The sequence below is a fragment of the Pristis pectinata genome, chromosome 31 (assembly GCF_009764475.1).
Source record: "Pristis pectinata isolate sPriPec2 chromosome 31, sPriPec2.1.pri, whole genome shotgun sequence".
NCBI lineage: Eukaryota > Metazoa > Chordata > Chondrichthyes > Rhinopristiformes > Pristidae > Pristis > Pristis pectinata.
The window spans coordinates 2,295,051-2,315,360 of NC_067435.1; the positions used below are offsets into that span (position 1 = coordinate 2,295,051).

The following is a 20,310-nucleotide window of genomic DNA, read 5'->3' on the forward strand; positions in this document are numbered from 1 at the left end:
GCCTGGTATGGAGACTCCAACACACAGGACTGAAAGAGGCTGCAGAGGGTTGTAGACTCAGCCAACTCCATCACGGGCACAACCTTCCCCACCATCGAGGACATCTTCAAGAGGCGGTGTCTCAAGAAGGTGGCATCCATCACTGAGGACCTTCACCATCTGGGACATGCCCTCATTACTACCATCGGGGAGGAGGTACAGGAGCCTGACACACCCACATTCAACATTTTAGGAACAGCTTCTTCCCCTCCGCCATCAGATTTCTGAACGGTCCATGAATCCATAAACACTACCCTGTTATTCTGCTTTTGTACTATTTATTTATCTTTGTAGCTTAAAGTAATTTTTATGTAGAAGTAGACATCTTTGTTAATTCATTAAGGGTGAGCAATGCTTGGAGAGAAAGAAAACAGTTGCTAGATGATGAATCCATTCTCTTTTCTTGAAACAAAAATGGAAAAAATATGCAAAGCTGGAAAGATATTTGACATGTTTAAGGGAGGTCTCTGTTGTCTTGCTTCTACACTTCCTGTGATCCATGTTTATTCTTCCTCCTCTGGGAGAGTGCTTAATGTGTGTGGGCTAAGGTTGGGATGGGGTGCAGTGGGGGAAATCTACTCAGACAGCAGGGTATTCATAGATTAAATATGTATGGTGTGTTTCTCCAACAGTGCAGAGTTTTGTAGTCTGAACCTGTCAAAAGCAGATAATATCACTTGATTAATCTGCAACCCAGCTTCACTTTAGAGCTGGTGACTAATTTTAAAATCCACAGTTAATCAAAAACCTCTGTTTTTAAAATTGTATCTCATCTTCAAATCACCAGTTCTATTTCCTTAAGCCTTTTGTTAGTCTCTTGCCCTATCAAAAATTTGCATTGTGGAAAATGCAGCAGCCAGTTTGAACACAGCAAGATTCCACAGTGTGTTATTCACAGCTCAAACATCCAGGAGAATTCTCCTGCTCTTCAATAACAAAGAAATAAAGACGGAAAATGCTGGAGACACCTCATAGGTCGGGCAGCATCTGAAGCAGAATTAATCTTTTTTTCCAGAGGGAGAATAAGCACAGACCACAGGATGGGTGAACGCAGCAAGATGACAATATGACAGAGACCTTTCTCAAATATGTCAAATATCTTTCATGGAGTCATAAAGACATACAGCACAAATGCAGGCCCTTCAGCCCAACCGGTCCATGCTGACCACGGTGCCCACCTGGCTTGTCCCGATTTCCTATGGTCAGCCCATATCCCTCTAAGCCCCGCCCCTCCATGTGCCTATCCAAGTGCTTCTTAAATGATACGGTTGTACTTGCCTCACCCACTTCCTCCGGCAGCTCGTTCTACCCTGCGTGAAAAAGTTGCCCCTCAGGTCCCTTTTAAATCTTTCCCCTCTCACCCTAAACACATGCCCCTTAGTTTTGGACTCTCCTACCCTGGGGAAAAGACTGTTACCATCCCCCTTACTTGTGCCTCTCATAATTTTAAACACCTCTATTAGATTGTACCTCATTCTCCTACGTTCCAAGGAACAGAGATGTAGCCTGGCCAACCTCTCCCTAGAACTCAGGCCCTCTAGTCCTGCCAACTTCATCATAAATCTTCTCTGCACTCTTTCCAGTTTAACCATGTCTTTCCTATAACAGGGCGACCAAAGCTGTACACAGTACTCCAACTGTGGCCTCACCAACAACTTACACAACTGCAACGTAATGTCCCAACTCCTGTACTCAATGCGATGCCTGATGAAGGCCAGTGTGCTAAACTTTCAAGCTTCTTTACATTTTTTCCATAATAGAGTTAACATTTCAGGTCAATGACCCTTTATTTAGTTCAAGTTGCAGAGAGGTGGAGGAGAGGGACAGATAGAACAAAGAGAAGATATCGGTGATTGGTCAAGGCTGGGGTTGCTATGGTGACACCTGTTTGAAGCTGCCGTGACAAAATAATGAGGGCAGATCGAGAGAGGGGAAACAAACAAGGGGAGCTATAAAAATGCAGATCAGAGTTGTTGCAGAGGACTGAAGACAAAGCCTGACCGCTGGAAATTCCCAGCAGAACAGGTGGTGTCTGAGAAAAAACTGAGTTAATATTCCAGACGGGTAAACCTGCCATAGATGCTGCCCGACCTGCTGAGGATTTCCAGCATTTCTGTCTTTATTTCGGATTTCCAGCTTTTGCGGTACTTTGATTCAGGTTCAGAATAGTTTATTGTCAGATACACCAGAGTGCAATGAAATTCCTTGCTCGTGTGAAGCTCACAGAGTAAGCAGTATACGTGATAATAATAAATACAGCAATAAATCCAGCGATGAGCGCAAAACAATGGAATGGTGCAAAGTATCGTCGTGCAAACTGAGGTAGTGCAAAAAGAAATGCTAAAGTGACAATAACAGAAGAGGTAGAATTCAGGGTTTGAGAATGCGGGAGGGGGATGTGAAAGAGGTGATTGGTTCAGAAGTCTGACAACAGTGGGGATTTTCTTTGCTGAGAAAAGAATTGTTGTGTTCACTCAAGAGACCTTAATTTACAGCCTGATGTAAAAGATAGCAGTGTGGCACACCCTCAGTACTTTGAGGTCTGGTCATTGGCCTGGGTATTGAAACCACAGGAAGTGTGGGAACAAAAGAACAACAATCTCCCTCAGACAAACTTCTGCCACAGAGGGCAGAGCTGTCTTATCTATTTGTTTAGTTTTATGATATGGGGTTTGCTGGCAAGGCCAGAATTTATTGCCAAGTTTCAGACAAGCAACTGCAGTACATTTTTATACACTGCAGTCTCAGGGCATCAGAGGCGGAGCAGTGAAAGTTTACGGTGGCGGATGGATGCTTTGTCTTGGATGGTGTTGACCTTCGTTGAAGCTGCACTCATGCAGTCAAGTGGAGGATATTCCATTGCACTCCTGACATGTGCTGTGTAGATGGTGGAAAGGCACTGGGGTATCAGGAGTCACCCACTGCAGATGCAGGAGACTGCAGATACTGGAACTTGGAGCAACAAACAATCCGCTGGAGGAACTCCATGGGTCGAGCAGCGTCTGTGGGGGGGAAAAGAAATTGTTGACATTTCGGGTTGAAACCCTGCATCAGAACTGGTTTCAACCCAAAACACTAACAATTCCTTTCCTCCCATAGACGCTGCTCGACCCACTGAGTTCCCCCAGCAAACTGCCTGTTGCTCCAAATTCCAGTATCTGCAGTCTCCTGTGTCCGTAGTGGGTGACTTCTGATACCCTAGTGCCTTTCCACCATCTACACAGCACAAGTCAGCTGTAGGGCCATCATCTTTAATATCCTTGCCTAATAAAATTTATCAGCCTCAATTTCTGTATTTGGACCGAACCTGAGCAAGGCCTTCAAAGCACCTGATGTACAGAAACAAAATCCACAATTAATTCAGTGTGGCTGTGGGTGGCATCTAGTGTGCATAGAAATCATAAAAACTGCATGGAACTATCATGTTCCGGCAAGGATTTATAGTATCATTTATAAAAAGAGATTTATTAAATTTGATGACTGTCAATTTTGAGTATTAACTTTTGAGTATTAATGTTTCTATTAAAAGCAAAGGTAATTAGAAAATAAACAGTGACTATGATATAACTAGTTGTAAAATAGAGTTGAATGCATAACCTGTAACTAGATAATCGAAGGAACAGCAGTAATGCAATGGACATAATAGAAAACCAGGTCCAGCAACCCAGGTTCAGTGCTAACCTCAGGTGCTGTCTGTGTGAAGCTTTCATGTTCTCCCTGTGACTGAACGGGCTTCCCCCGGGTGCTTTGGTTTCTTCCCATATCCCAAAAACCAGCAGATTGGTAGGTTAATTAGTGACTGTAAGTTACCCCTAGTGTAGGGCAGTGTTGATGGGAATGTGGGAGAGAAGAGGTTACAGGGGAATGGGATTGATGGGTCTGCTCTGGCAGCTGGCATAGACGATGGGCTGAATGGCCTCTTTCTAGGTCTTAAGGAAATATGAGAAAATCTCCTGGAATTGCTGTGATTCCGTGTTGCTTTGAATGTTTTCTTCTTTGCAGTTTTTCAGTCAGTGTTTCACCTTCCAGAAACCACTGTTGCATTAATGTATAATAATGCTCACCTTGCAATAATGCTCCTGATGAATGGGTTTCCTCACTCTACCACCTATCCTCCCCCAATTCTCCGCCCCTGCACTAATCATCACTTCACAGACACAAGTTGACCTCCTACCTAGAGCCATTTGCATAGAAGGGATCCAATTACAAATTCTTCCCTGAGCTTGAAATGAGTAGAAACAAAATGTGTTTCCCTATTCCAAGCAAGAGAAACAACTGCTGAAAGAATTCAGCAGGTCAAGCAGCATCTGTGGAGGCAAAGGGCCAGACAACATTTTGGGGCAAGACCCTACATCAGGACTGAGGGTGTAAAGGGGTGATAGCCAGTATAAAGTGAGCTGGCAAGTGATACGTGGATCCAGGTGAGGTGGAGCGATTGGCAGGTGGAGTCAGGTGGGGGAGGGAGGGGTGGAGATAGCGACAGATGCTGGAACCTGATAAGAAAGGAAGGTGATGAGGAGAACCAGCTGAGGGATGGATGGTGGGCGGATGGGAACGGTTGGGGCAGAGGAGGGGACTCGCGGGGTTGAGTGTGTGGGTGATGGGCAGATAGAAACTGGTGGGGGAGGGGAGAGGAACTGGGCAACAGGGTGTTGGGGGAGGAAGGGGATTTGGAAAGGAGACGGTGTGCGAGAGGGCCTGGGTGGATCTGGAGGAGAGAAAAAGGAGGGAGTTACCTGAAATTGGAGAATTCAACGTTCATGCCACTGGGTTGTCCACGGCTCAGGTGGAATATGAGGTGCTGCTCCTCTACTTTTACCTCCCTTTTACCTACATCCTCCTTGTGCTTTATCTTGGGCCATTCCCAGCTCTGCTTCCCTCGTTCCCTTGTTTTTTTTACTGATCACTCTCTCTCTTTGTTCTTATGTCTGTCACGAAGTGTGGCACTGATGAATTTTGTATTCCTTAGGATATAGAAGGTTAAGCAATACTCTAATTGGGATGTTTTGGAAGAATTTGGTAGGGAAGATTCAGAGAAACTACATCCACTTGTATAGAGCATATTAGTGGTTGTCAAGAAAGGCTTGATCCCATTTCTCTTCTCCCCCCTTCCAGTGGGCAGAAGATACGAAAGCTTGAGAACACGTACCACCAGGCTCAAGGTTAGCTTCTATCCTGCTGTTATCAGACTCTTGAATGGACCTCTTGTACGATAAAGATGAACTCTTGACTTCACAACCTACCATGTCATGGCTGTTGGATTCAATTGTTTTAATTAGTTTTTTTAACACGTACAGTGTTTAATACACCTCAAGTGGCTGCACAAGGAATGGCCACTTACTAGCTTATTGGTTCGTCCATCAGGTGAATATGTGGTTGTTTCATTGGTTGGTTTGGCCACAAGTATCTAATAGGTTTCCTGATTGGACTATTGTTAGCTAAGGAGTATCTCTTATCTCAGGTATAAAAGGTGTCGCTTTTTGTTAACCTCTCTCTTGCTTTCCTGCCCCCTGGCCCGAGACCATCTTTAGTTCCCTTTGTCTCGGCTCATCAAAGCTAGTGCCAGGTGCTCTGTGACTGTTTCTTTGTTTTAAACTTTTCCAATAAAAATTTGTGAAGCACCAAATTGTTTTCAACTCATTCTTGGACTCCTGAAAGAACCTGTGGATTTGAAAATAGCTGGATGCGACATGGCCTTGCACCTTATTGTCTACCTGCACTGCACTTCCTCTGTAACTGTAATGCTTTATTCTGCATTCTGGTATTGCTTCTCCCTTTGTACCACATATGAAAGTTCAAGTTTATTATCATGGGCATACACGCCCATGATAAAAATGCCATGAAAATTTGCTTTTTGCAGCAGCCAGTATAGTACCATGATGTATATTATGTATGTGTTTGAAAATCGTCTGTATGGATGGCATGCAAAACAAAGTCTATCACTGTATCTTGGTACATGTTGCAATAATAAACCAATTACCAATTAACATCTGATCTCTGAGGCTAAGCTCACTTAGGCTGGTTAATACTTGGAAGAGAGGCAGCTGAGAACATTGGGTGCAGTAACTCGTTCTGTTTTTCAGTGATCTCTACTGGGCTGGCATGCTTCAGAGACATGGACAACCTACAACCTACAATAGGAACCTCAAAGCACTCAAGAAATGTTCTCTTTGCAAAATCTCCAAATCCACTGGCAGGATGAGTAAACTGAAGTCAATGTTGTCTCCCAGGGCCACATCCCGAGCAATGAGACTCTAATTCACCTTTGCAGGCTCTATTGGACAACCCATGTCAATTGCAGAAGGGTGGAGGAAATGCTTTGTGGATGTTCTCAAACCCCTTATTGAAGAAGTGGAACAACCTCATTGACTTGAAGTGAACCCTGGCCCAAGTTCACTCGAAATGGAGAAAGAACATTGGGGTTAGAATTGAGAACATTGAGTCTCTTTGTCATCAGCATGTGGAAGCCTAACGAAAACAGCAGAAGGAGTGCACCACCTTGAATTGTCCCCAGCCAGCCACCCTTTCAAGGACCTTCTGTCCCAACTGTGGCATCAACCAACTAAGAGCCCAGGGAACTGGAATGGAAGGAATTTATCTTCAGTCCCACAGGTCTGCCTAAAATGAGGCTTTACCTGGGGTGGAGATGGCGTCATGGGGCCATCCTGCCTTGGAACTGGCAACCTTGCCACACAGGAAACTGCATTTCAGGTGCCCCAGCTACTCTAGAAGCTCCTAGACTGACTTTCACTTTTGAGGGTCTGGAACAAAAGGGGACAAGTCTTAAAATTTCAGTCACAGCATTTGGGATGAGGTGTGTACAATAGTGAGGTGTGATTCATTCAAAGTTTTTCATCCTGTGGCTGTCCATCCAACCCTTCCTCAATCTCACCCACGTAACCTTGTTTGCATGGCAACCATCTGTGTTCCTCCAACTCTAATCTCTTGTTATCTACTTTCTTCAACCTATCATTGGGGAGTGCCTTCTGCTACGTAGGTCTGTCATTTCCACCAACCCTTCCACCCATCTTCTCCTTTCTTCAGGCACACCTCACAGCCAGGCTTTTGATCTCAGATCCTCTGTATCCTAATAAGATGAAATTGACTCAGGGTACCTTGCTACAGGAAAGGTGCTAGACAATGCTGGTCTTTATGTGACCATATGGCGGGAGGTTATAATCCAGATTATCACCATCCATCCTCTTTCAAAAGCAGCCTGTTGAAGGATCAGCATTTCCTTTTAAAATAAGGAACAATTCCTGGGCTGTTTTGGTGTCCTCAATTCCATCCTCAAAAGAGGCTCCAAGAGGCCGGTTAGACTTCTCAAATTAATTTCACGCACAATTCAGCAAAAGAACTGCATTGTAATCCCAAATCAGTAAGATGCCCAAATGATGAATCACTTGGTGAGAAAGGAGAGTTATTTAGATTGCAAACACCAGAAATGGGGAAGAGGGAATGTGTGTGTGACTGTACGCCCAGGGCACATTGTAAACAGCTGCTATAAGAGGCAGCTGATGGAAATACAGCACAATTGATCATTTCTTTTATGGGGCAGAGAATTTTTTTAAAAACTCCATCACAATCCATAGAGTATGACCAATTAATGCCAGGAGCACCCAAGGCACCAACATTAAGTTTAACTATTCACCCACTCTCCTGTTTGCACTGTTTAGACCCCATGATCTTACACATATTTCTCTTTACCAATAAACTAAAAATAAACTTATCTCTTTGCAAGAGAAAAAAAAAGGTCTTAGTGGTTGAAAAAGAGAGAGAGCTGCACAGATGTTAGTTTGTCATCATTCTTTAGGGTAAAGATCAGTTTTTTTTATTTAACATATAATTTAGAGCAGAATCAGGCTATCAGCTCAACTGGTTTGATCTCATTCTCTGCCCAAGTATTTACCCCAGGAGCAATTCCCCAGCGCACTTATAGCATATAACTGTTAGAAGATGTACCAGAGTTTTTAATTCATTTTGCTTGGTGGTATCCCTGACAAGCCCAGTAGACTTTGCTGATCCCTGAGTGCCCTATAGAAGGTGGGGGTGAGCTGCCCTGGACCTCTGCTGTGCTTCTGGTGAAGATGCTCTCACAGTGCTGTTGGAGAGAATGTTCCAAGATTTTTAGACCCAGTGATGAAGAAGGAAAGGAGATGTATTTCCAAGTCAGGATGGATGGAGGAAAAAGCTGCAAATGGTGGTGTACCTACTGCCTGACCCTTTAGATGGTGGAGGTCACAGGTTTAGGAGATGTTGTCCAAGTACACCCTAATGCCAATATACTAGAGAAACTGGTGTGATGCCAAATTTCAAGCAGGCTGTTATTTTAATCTGAAGAATGTAGTGCGTAAACTTATTTATGGGGCATCTTGGTCGGCATGGACCAATTGGCCAAAGAGCCTTTTTCTGTGCTGTATGACTCAATGTGGCTAAATCTACAAAACCCTACTTTAGGTGTTAACTATGTTCAGGTACTAGAAACAACTTCACTTGAAGTTAGCTACCTCCCTCCCAATTTCCCTCCATCTCTTGCCAACCTGGCCAGAACTTAGGCAATGAGATTTCCCCATTTCTGAAAGTATTTCTTTAAAAATTGAAACCTTTCATTTGTTTCACCCAGAAATCAAGTGACCTTATCTGATACAGAAACAAAAAACTGGACATTGGACATTCAAAAACAGAAAATACTCAGCAGGTCAGGCAGCATCTGAGGTGAGAGAAACAGAGTCAAGGTTTCAGCTGCATGATCTTTTCGTCAGCCCTATTGATGAAACATCTGAAACATTAATCTCTGCAGACATTGCCAGACTTACCGAGTTTTATGACTTCCTCTGGTTAGGATGTGAAGCTCACACATCCTAGTCTATACTGAGAAATCGACTTTAGTCAGACAGGAAAGGATATGTAGAAATTGTCCATTTGGTTCAGAACTCCAAGGTTAAACAGGGAAATTGGCAAGGTTCTCACTGAGGAACGTTCTGTGACATCAGCTGGATATGGGAATAGTAAATAATATGATCAAAGGACTGTAAGTGAACTAACCCACACTTACTTTGAATTCCCTAGGTTTCTTGCACTGATACACCTTATCACATCAAAATCTCTCAAAAAAACTCTCCACAATCAATTGATTTCTAACATTATAACAGTGACTACAGCACAGAAGTATCTTCACTGGTGCTAAAGCAATCTGGACCATCTTGAGATTAGGAAGAGGATGCTATAGAAGTGCAAGCCATTTTTTTCTCTGTCTGATCTGTAGTGTTTAGAGTCATAGAGTCACACAGCACAGAAACAGGCCCTTTGCCCCAACTGGTCCATGCCGACCAAAATTCCCATCTAAGCCAGTCCATATGGGCTTGCATTTGGCCATATCCCTCTAAACCTTTCTGATCCATGTACCCATCCAAGTACATTTTAAATGTTGTTAATGTATCTGCCTCACCCACTTCCTCTGGCAGCTCATTCCATATACGGACCACCCTCTGGGTGAAAAAGTTTCCCTCAGGTTCCTATTAATCTCTCCCTCTCACCTTAAATCTATGCCCTCTAGTTCTTGATTCCCCAACCTTGGGGAAAAGACTGTGCACATTCACCCTATCTATTCCCCTCACGATTTTATACACCTCATTCTGCTATGCTCCAATGAAAAATGTCCCAACCTGCTCAACCTTTCTCTGTAACTCAGTCCCTCGAGTCCTGGCAACATCCTCGTAAATCTCCTCTGCACTCTTTCCAGCTTAATGGCGTCTTTCCTACAGCAGGGTGACCAAAACTGAACACAATATTCCAAATGTGGCCTCACCAACGTCTTGTACAACTGCAATAGAACATCCCAACTTCTATACTCAGTGCCCTGAGTGATGAAGGCCAGTGTGCCAAAAGCCTTCTTCACCACCCTGTCTACCTGCAATTGTTATATTGGAAATGAATGACAGTCACTCTGACCAGAAAGGACCTGCAAACAGTGATTTATTTGTTCAATGCTTCTGCAGGCGAGGAATCGTTTCTCATCTGCAAGGTGTGACAGTGAGTACTGACATGGATAGCTATACGGATGCCTGGGTACACTGGAGCAAATGCAATACAGTGCTGAGCCCCGTTTTACTGGTGGGCATGAGGTTTTTGGAGGAGATAGATTTGTTGACTATGGGGAGAGTGAGGGGAAGAAATACAAGAACATAGGAAATAGAAGCAAGGTTATCCCTCGTAACTTCTTCTCCATTCAATAAGAAGAATGGGATGAGTGTAGATGGGCAAAAGGATCAGCACGGATGTGATGGGCTGAAGGGCCCTTTTCTGTGCTGTACAACTCTATGAATATCACGCTGATCGACCACCTCAACACCACTTTCCTGCACTGACCCCTCAACCCTTGTTTCCCTTAATCCATTGGCTCTGACCTGACCTGAAAACATTCAGCAACTGAAGGCACAGAACTTGAACAACTCACCATCCTGTGGATGAAGAGGTTTCTTCTCATCTCTGCCAGGAATGACTGACCCTTTTTTCTGTGGCTCTTGGATCTAGACACCCTGGCTGCAGCAAACATCATTCCTCCACCTACCCTGCCAAGGCCCCGGAGGAACTTTGTGTGAGATTATTATTCATCTTCTAAATTCTTGAGAGTACAGGTGCAGGCTGCTTCACCTCTCCTCCACAGACAACTCCCAATCTGGTGAATCTTTACTGCATTCCCCCTAACGCGAGGTATATCTTTTCTTCATAAGGAAAGCCAGATCTATACATGATAACCTATGTTGGGCACCTTGATGGTTATATTAACAGACTAGTAATCTGGAAACCTGGACTAACAATCCAGAGGCCTAAATTCAAATTCCTCTCTTGATCTGGAAATTAAACAAGTAGTTACTAGTAATTTAGTTAAAATCCATCTGGTTTGCTAATGTCCTTCAGGGAAGGAGATCACAAGACAAAGGAGCAGAAGTAGGTCATTCGGCCCATCGAGTCTGCTGTTCTTACATGGTCTGGACCAAATGTGACTCCAGACCCACCAATGTGGGTGGCTCTTAAATGCACATCAGTCCAAAGGCAATTAAGGATGGGCAATAAATGGTGTCCCTGCCCAGATCCTTGGTACCTGTCTCACCAGGCCCATATGTTCTGATTCTAGGGGGAAAGCCTCATAGTATGCAAGGGTTTTCCAGTCCAGATGAAGGGTCTCAATTCAAAGTGTCGACTATCCATCTCCCTCTACAGGTGCTGCCAGACCAGCTGAGTTCCTCCAGCATTTTGTTTGTTGCTCCAGATTCCAGCATCTACAGTCTCTTGTGTCTCCAGTGTTTTTTCATTCAAGTGCCAGTAGCTGGGATAAGAGGGATGCCCCACATAGATCGATTTGATTCGATTCCTTAACCAGCTTCCACATAAGTAAACTTTTAGCAGGTGACCCTGGGACATGCTGAGAGATGGAACTGGGAGTAACTTCCCTTTCCTGACCCAGCAAAGTTGAGTTTATTTGTGGAGCACTGCAGGACAGTAGTTATGTTACAACACTGGGATCCAGAGACCCAAATCATTGATATGGGATCATGAGCCTGAATCCCCACCATGACAGCTTGGGGAGTTTAAATTCAAGTCATTAAATAAATCTACCACTACATTAGTGATGGTAACCATGAAAGGACACAATTCATAAGATGACAACTGGTTTATTAATACCCCTTGAGGAATGAAATCTGCCTGGTGACTCCCTCCTCAGTTCAGGGGCAATTAGGGATGGACAATAAATGCTGGCATTGCCGGCAACACTCGGCAAATGATTGAGAACACTTTAAAAAAAATCATCAATCTCTCTGAATACACAGACACTGGAAACTGAATCCTGGTCTTTCCTTACATACCAACTGATAACCAGATAAAATTGGTGAGCTATTTATACCCAGAAATTCAAGAAAACCCAAGCATGAAACAACAAACACAATAATTTTTCTTAAGGATTGGATAACCATAATTTCATGACCATAACAATTATCATGAGCACCCTTCACAGATTTTGAAACTGAATACACAGACATGTACTATAAACAGAAAAGAACGGTCAGGCAGCATCTATGGAAGAGAATCAGAGTTTACATTTCAGATCCAACACTCTTCACCCAAACTGAAATGCTAACTGTTTCTCTTTCCACAGATGGTGCCTGACCATCGAGTGTTACCAGCATTTTCTGGTTTTATTTCTGATTTTGGTATCTGCATTTCTTTGTTGATTTTCACACAGATATGCATGGTCTATTTCTCTTCAATTTAAAATTCCTTAATTTGAAATCAATTCACTTAAATTGATGTTATGTGGAAACACTGCCTGGCTGCTGTATTGCAATAGCAAATTCAAGCCATGGGATATCGTTCATCTGAGTAAAGTAAGCCTCTTCAGATTAACAAGAATTGAATGCAGTGTTAAAAGTTACTCCATAGCAAGGACAACAGTAAGTCACCTGAAGGAAAATAATAACATACCTGATCGTTTCAGAGCTTCACCCTGTTCATTCTTCTCTGACAATCCTACTGCCCACTGAGGAAACCAAAGGGTACTAAATATTTCTTCTGACTTCATGGAATGACACTGGTGTACTCTCCACCCCCTCTTGCATCCACATGTGGAGTACAGTAGTGCCACCTATGGCACTCCAGTGGAAATACAGATTATGCAAAACCATCACGAGACAACGAATGAAGTTGTAAATGATGACCAAGCAACGGAACCTTAACCTCATCTCAGAAAAACCCATGGATTTGACTTTCCTCTCTTCCCACACATAGGAGGCCTGCAAAATCTTGTTCTTGCAAAGATAGTGACAGGAATAAACCACTTTCTCACAAATTGTTTCTTTGCAGCCACTTCTAGGCATGCTTTAAATCAATGGGTTGAAGAATGCATGGATAAGAAAGGTTTAGAAGTGTGCCGAACGCGGGCAAGTGGGACCAGCTTGGATGGGCATCTTGGTTGGCATGGACCAGTTGGGCCGAAGGGCCTGTTTCTGTGCTGTATGACTCTAATAGATGGGTTTTATGGTGGGAAACTGAACCTTGCCTACAGAGGGTGGAAATTAGCTCCATTGACATTACTACTGTTCTGGTTTACAGTATAAACGCAGGTATGATTGGGTTATTCCTCCATCAATCATGTTGGTGACAGTTTCTGCAAATGGATGAGATTGATTTTTATGCACGTAATTTATCCTCCACTCACTGCACTTCTCTGCTTTTGTTGAGAAGTTGTGGGAGTTACTGTCTCTTTTGTTCTTTAAATAAACTCTGTTTCCCGAGTGCATTTGCACTACGATAGACTGGTTGTGTCACATGTCCAGCCCCAATTTTCCTAAATGACTTACAAACTGTTATCAATAAGTAATATGTATTGGAACATGCTATTGGAACAGCTCCATGCCTTTGTTCATGTTCCAGACAAGCTTTCAATCTGCTTTTCCTTCAATGCCTGTCAATATTTCCTCCAATCATGAAGTGGAACTTAGTTGGTAGCAACCTTGTGCCTGGATCTGAAAGCAGCAAAGGCACCCACTGTAGAGACCTGGGTACAGATGTAAAAGAGCTATGGAGTGATTCAGCATGACACATGTCTTTGTTCCACTGAGCCTTTGCTAACTACCAAGGACCCATTCACAGTAATCCCATTCTCCACACGTTCCCATCAACTCCCCTCAGATTCTGCCACTGTTAGGGTTGTTAAGACGGTGTATGGAGTGTTGGCCTCATTAGTTGGGGTATTGAGTTCAAGAACTGCGAGGTGATGTTGCAGCTCTATAGAACTCTGGTCAGACCACACTTGGAGTATTGTGTTCAGTTCTGGTTGCCTCATTATAGAAAGGATGTGGAAGCTTTAGAGAGGGTGCAGAGGAGGTTTACCAGGATGTTGCCTGGATTGGAGAGCATGTCTTATGAGGATAGGTTGAGCGAGCTAAGGCTTTTCTCTTTGGAGAAAAGGAGGATGAGAGGTGACTTGATAGAGGTGTACAAGATGATAAGAGGCATACGTAGATCGAGTGGACAGTCAGAGACTTTTTCCCAGTGCGATAATGGCTAACATGAGGGGACATAATTTTAAGGTGATTGGAGGAAGGTATAAAGGGGATGTCAGGGTTAAGTATTCTACACAGAAAGTGGTGGGTGTGTGGAACACACTGCCGGCAGAGGTTGTAGGGACAGATACATTAGGGACATTTAAGAGACTCTTAGATAGACACATGAATGATAGAGAAATGGAAGGCTATGTGGGAGGGAAGGGTTAGATAGATCTCAGAGCAGGATAAAATGTCGTCACAATATTGTGGGCCGAAGGGCCTGTACTGAGCTGTAGTGTTCTATGTTCACTCACCTACACAGCAGGGGCAATTTACAGTAGCCAATTAATCTACTGACCCATTCATCTTTGGGATGTGGGAGGAAACCAGAGCACCCTAGGGAAACCCAGGTGGTCACAGGGAGAATGTGTAAACTCCGCATAGACAGTGCTGGAGGTCAGGAATGTACCTAGGTTGTTGGAGCTGTGAGGCAGCAGCACTGCCCGCTGTTCCACCGTGCCAAAAATCCTCGCTGACTTTCCAGCTGACAACTGTCTTTGGGAATGATAAGTTTAAACCGAGTAGCTGGCTGCTCTGTCAGGTGGGTGTAATATGGAGACACAAGAAACTGCAGATGCTGGAATCTGGAGCAAAAAACAAACTGCTGGAGGAACCCAGTGGGTCGAGCAGCATCTGTGGAGGGAAACGGATGGATGAAGGGTCACAACCTGGAAGATCAACTGTCCATTTCCCTCTACAGATGTTGCCTGACCCACTGAGTTCCTCCAGTAGTTTGTTTTATTTTGCTGCAGGTGGATGGAGTTACACACAGCTTGTGGGCAACATCTGGCCTGCAGTAGTCCGTGAGGCTGATTGGTTGAGCCCATCCGAATGGGATGAGGTGGCCAGGGATTATGTTGGACCTGCTGGGTTTCAGCTCTGGATCCACGTGCACTTCACTGGTCAGATAAGACGGGAAGAAAGCACAGGAAGAGTAGTGGAGGTGGCAGTGGTGGACCTGTGAGTGAGCCCAGAACTACAGCATTCATGGATCTGGACGTGACTAAGTATCAGCAGCTGATTGGGTCCAGTTAAAATAAAGTGTGTTTCTCATGACTAACTCCTGGAAGTGGTTTTGGAATGTGAATTTGGCCTTTCCAACAAAAAAAAACTGGTATTGCACAACTAATGTAATAGATAGCACAGACGGAGGTAAAAGCAACAGGGACATTGTGTCCTGGCCAGTGATTATCCTTCAGTTAACAGCCCTGATTGTTAACATGGTGGGAGCCTGCTGTGCTCAAGTTGTCTTCTGTGGTTCTACACAACTGCTTGTTTGCTCTGAGGCATTTGCCATTTGTTTCCTAGTGGAATGATTTGCGTCAATCTGAGTTGTCACTGGATCACAGACTCTGGCATCATCTGCCAAACACGTTTCAGTTGATGGAATGTAGTGAGTGCTGCCATGACTGGATGAGAGAGGAGGAAAGAAGAGCCATCCCAAACTAATTGTCGGAGATGGGGCTGTTAACTGAAGTTAATGGGTCATTTAAGTTGTTCAGGGATTAAGCGTCTGATCACATCTGTACAAAGCTTGCTTAAATCACTGCAGTCTTGGGTAGCACAGTGGTACAGCTGGTGGAGCTGATGCAATTATGAAGAAGGCACACCAGCAGCTCTACTTCATAGGAGTTTGAAGAGATTCAGTATGTTACCGAAGACTCTTACAAATTTCTATAGATGTATGGTGCAGAGCATTGACTGGTTGCATCACAGTCTGGTATGGAGGCTCCAATGCACAGGATTGCAAGAGGCTGCAGAGGGTTGTAGACTAAACCAGCTCCATCACGGGCACAACCCTCCCCAACATCGAGGACATCTTCAAGAGGTGGTGCCTCAAGAAGGCGGCATCCATCATTAAGGACCCACACTGTCTGGATCATGCCTTCTTCTCATTACTAGCATCAGGGAGGAGGTACAGGAGCCTGAAGACCCACACTTCCATGATTCAGAAACAGCTTCTTCCCTCTGCCATCAGATTTCTGATGGTCCATGAACACTACCTTGTTATTCCTTTTTTTTTCACTCTGTATTTATTTTTTGTAATTTACAGTAATTTAATATCTTTGCCCTGTACTGCTGCTGCAAAACAACAAATTTCATGTCATATAAGTTAGTGATACTGAATTTGATTCTGATGTAGGTTAGCTGATTAATTGGTCACTGTAATTTGCCCCTGGTGTGTAGGTGAGGGGTAGAACCCAGGAGAAGTTGATGGGAATGGGAGGGTTCATGGAAAACGAGTGGGGAACGGGACTGCTCTGTGAGGCATAAACTAAGTGGGCCGAAATGTCCTCCTTCTATGTTGTAAGGAATTATGGAAAGAGTTACAACAACACATACCACCTTTGGAAAGCATTACATCTGCTTTATATAAAAACATAAAGAATGGACATAAGAGGCCATTGATTCTCTTGTTCCTACTCTGCCATTCAATAAGATCATGGCTGATATTTTTTGTACCTTAATAGCACTTTCTTGCACTGTATCCTCACTTGATTCCATTATCCAAAAATCTATTGATCTCTACCTGGAATATACTCAGCAACTGAATCTTTTTCCACAGCCTTCTTGTGTAAAGAATTCCAGATTCATAACTTTTGGATGAAGGAATTTGGGGGACCCCACATGGAGAACAATGTGTTGGGAATCTGTCTCGTTGATCCCATGCCAGTCAGACCCAGTGTAGAATAGACAGCCCATTCATTATACTGGGGACTCTTGGCAGGAGAAAGGGGAAGATCTTTTTAAATTATTTTACATGTGTAGTGTATTGTTATTGATTTGCAAGTGTTTTGGTGTGTTTTTGTTTGATTTATAGAATGTGCTTGTCACATCCATTGTCAATTTTTATTGTCCCTGAAGAGTCAACCACACTGGTGCATTTGGAGTCAGACTGAAGCTGGACAGAAAGGATGGTAGATTTCCTTCCGTGAAGGATGGGAGTGAACCAGATAGGCTTTTACAACAACTTAGTAGTTTCAGGACTGCCATTACTGAGACCAGCTTTGCTTTTTTTAAAACTAGAATGGTAGGTTTTCAGGATCAACAGTCAAGAACTCTGACTGTTAATCCAGAACCACTAACATTTTTAATTTTCTTTTATAATTGACATTGATTTAAGTAAGTTTTAAATATCCCTGAATACCTGATGCATTTAAAATTGTAAATGAAATTTCACAGATTTTGACAGGATGCACCATCTACTGCCACTAGTCTCCTAAGTGATCTTTTCACAGCTACCATTGGGCAGGAGGTGCAGAAGCCTGAAGTCCCACACCACCAGGTTCAAGAACAGCTACTTCCCTTCAACCATTTGGTTCTTGAACCATCTGGCAAAACCCCAATCACTACAGTTTAGCAACACTATAACCACTTTGATCACTTTGCACTAAAATGGACTTTGTTCTAATTGTGTTCCTTCTTGTAAAAATTGTGTATAATTATCTATGATATTTCTTGTGAATGCTGCTTATCTAATGCTATGTGCCTGTGATGCTGCTGCAAGTAAGTTTTTCATTGCAGTTGTGTGCACACATGGACTTGAACACATGACAATAAACTCGACTTTTGACTTTGATCCAGTGAAGTCGATCCACAATCGCCCCAATTCCTCTCAAGAACCAAGCAACTGACGGCTGGGTGGACCACAATTTTGCTTCAGAATTGAGCCTCCTCCATACTGCGCAATTCTTGATTTAGGTACAGAGGAACCCTCCAGCAGTCAGCCCTCAAGACAGACAAGGTGTTTAATTCCAAATAAGTTGTAGGTGCTGCAATTTATACAAGTGCAGTGGCCACACTGGAGCTGCAATCTTTGAATTTAAGGTGATTTAGAGAGCACCTGTTGCAGTGTCCTGGCAGCCTGAGATACACACAGGAAGTTTGCCCAGTGCACTCCTCAGCCAGCAATCTGTGGATTTTACTTGGAAATGCAGCTTGTTCCTTCTGGGCGCGGGGCAGCTGCAAAGTTTCAGCTCCTTCCCCACCCTGGGGGGTTACCTGGACCCTACCTAGAGACCTGCACCTGGACTTCCGGCCGCAGGGCCAGCCGACTTCCGGCACCGCCGGGCGGCCATGTTGATGAGGGCCTGACCTCTGGCCCGGAAGTGCAGGTGGTTTGTGTACACAGGGAGGGAAGATGGCGGAGGGCGCGGAGTCGGCGGCCGGGCCGGAGGCGGAGGCGGAGGGGACCGGGGCCGGGCCGGGCGGCGCCGGCACCAAGGCGGCCAAGAGGGGCCGCGGCAGGCCGAGGCTGAGCGACAGCGACCGGCTGCGGCAGCGGGTCAACAGCCGCAAGAAGTACGACAACCGGCGCATCTACATCGGCGAGTCGTTCGCGGTGTGGGCGGCGCTGCGGGAGCGCTACGGCTGGTCGGACAAGCGGCTGGCGGAGCACCTGGTGCAGCTGGAGCAGCGGCGCAGGTGAGGGAGGCCGGCGCTGGCCCCGCCCCCTGGCGCTGACCCCGCCCCCGGCACTGACCCTGCGCCCTGCTTCCCCTGGCCCCGCCCCCTGGCGCTGGCCCCGCCCCCGGCACTGACCCTGCGCCCTGCTTCCCCTGGCCCCGCCCCCCTGGCGCTGGCCCCGCCCCCTGGCACTGACCCTGCCTCCCGCTTTCCCTGGCCCCGCCCCCTGGCACTGACCCCGCCCCCTGGCACTGACCCTGCCTCCCGCTTTCCCTGGCCCCGCCCCCGGCACTGACCCCGCCCCCGGCACTGACCCCGCCCCCTGGCACTGACCCCGCCCCCTGGCACTGACCCCGCCCCTGGCACTGACCCTGCCTCCCGCTTTCCCGGGCCCCGCCCCCGGCACTGACCCCGCCCCCGGCACTGACCCCGCCCCCGGCACTAACCCTGCCCCCAGCACTGACCCCGACCCCACCCCCAGCACTGATCCCGCCTCCCGCTTCCCTGGCACTGCCCCCACCCCCAGCGCTGGCCCTGCCCCAGCCCTCTGCCCCTCCCCCTGGCACTGGCCCCTCCCCACTGGCACTGGTTCCTCCCTCCCTGCCACTGGCCCCACCCTGCTCCCAGTACTGGCCCCTCCCATGACTGACCACTCTTCCCTCCTCCAGTTCTGGCCCTGCACATGGTTGACCCCCCTCCCCAGCCCTGCCTCCTCTGGGTCTGGCCCCTCCCCGACTCTCCCACCTCTCCCTGGCCCTCTTCTCTGTTCCCCCTGGCCCCACCCCTGACAGTGGCCTCTTCCCCAGCTCTGTCACTAGCCTGCCCCTTGCCCCACCGTCCCCCATCCCTCATCCCCCATCCCATCATAGGCCCACAGATTAGACATTGCAGGAAACAGGGCCATAGGGCCGCAGTTGGTTTAAAGCAACCTGCGGAAGCAGAAGAACACAAGAAATAGGACCAGGACTTGGCTGCTGCTACCACAAGCCATTCAATGTGATATGGCTGATCTATCTATGCTCAACTTCTCTCCTGTACCAGTTCTCCATAACTCTCAATTCTTCAATCATTTCAATATTTATCTCTCTCCACCTTAAGTATATCTGATGATCTGGCCTTCACAGGTACAGAGAATTCCAGAGGTTCACTACCCTCTTAGTGAATAAATTTTTAGGTACCTCAGTTTTAAATGACCTGCCCCTTATTTTGCAGATATGCCCCCTTGTTTGTAACTCTCACACTTGTGAAAACATTTCAACATCTACACTGTCAAGCCTCTATCGAACCTTGCGTGTTTTAATAAGGTCATCTCTCTCAGTCTTCTAAACTCCAAGGAATACAGGCCCAAACCATCTAGCTTCTGTTAATAGGACAACCCTCTCTCATCCCAGGAATTAGCCTGGTGAATGTCCTTAGGACTGCTTCCAATGATACTTTATTTTTTTTTAGGTAAGGGAACGAAAACTGCACAGTATTCCAGGTGAGGCCTCGCCAACATCCTGTACAAGTGTAGCAAAGCCTACCTGTTCTGAAACATAATTCCCTTCACAATAAAGGACAAAATGACGTTTGCCGCCTTAACTGTTTGTTGGACCTTCCTGTTAACTTTATGATTCATACATCAGAACACCTAGATGAGCTTTACTGATTTGCTGTCTCTCTCCATTTAGATAATAATCCTCCTTTTGACTTGTCATACCAAAGTGCGTGACCTCGCACTTTCCTGCATTAAATTCTGTCCGCTAGGTTTCTGTTCTAT

The 20,310-nt window shown here is 45.5% G+C and overlaps 2 protein-coding genes across 3 annotated transcripts in view; one reads left to right on the top strand and one right to left on the bottom strand.

The window, feature by feature from the left end:
* The window catches only part of LOC127584899 (forkhead box protein D2-like), a 145,574-nt gene extending 133,029 nt beyond the window's left edge, over positions 1-12,545 (bottom strand). For both annotated transcript variants that reach the window (XM_052041877.1, XM_052041880.1), the window contains exon 1: positions 12,523-12,545. The gene's annotated coding sequence lies outside the window, so the exon portion shown is untranslated. The remainder of the gene's footprint in view (positions 1-12,522) is intronic.
* A 5,707-nt stretch (positions 12,546-18,252) lies between these two features.
* Positions 18,253-20,310, top strand: part of LOC127584897 (zinc finger protein 653-like) — a 35,222-nt gene continuing 33,164 nt past the window's right edge. Inside the window, exon 1 of the mRNA XM_052041872.1 lies at positions 18,253-18,569. Within this exon, the coding sequence (XP_051897832.1) occupies positions 18,286-18,569 (284 nt within the window). The 5' untranslated portion in view covers positions 18,253-18,285. The remainder of the gene's footprint in view (positions 18,570-20,310) is intronic.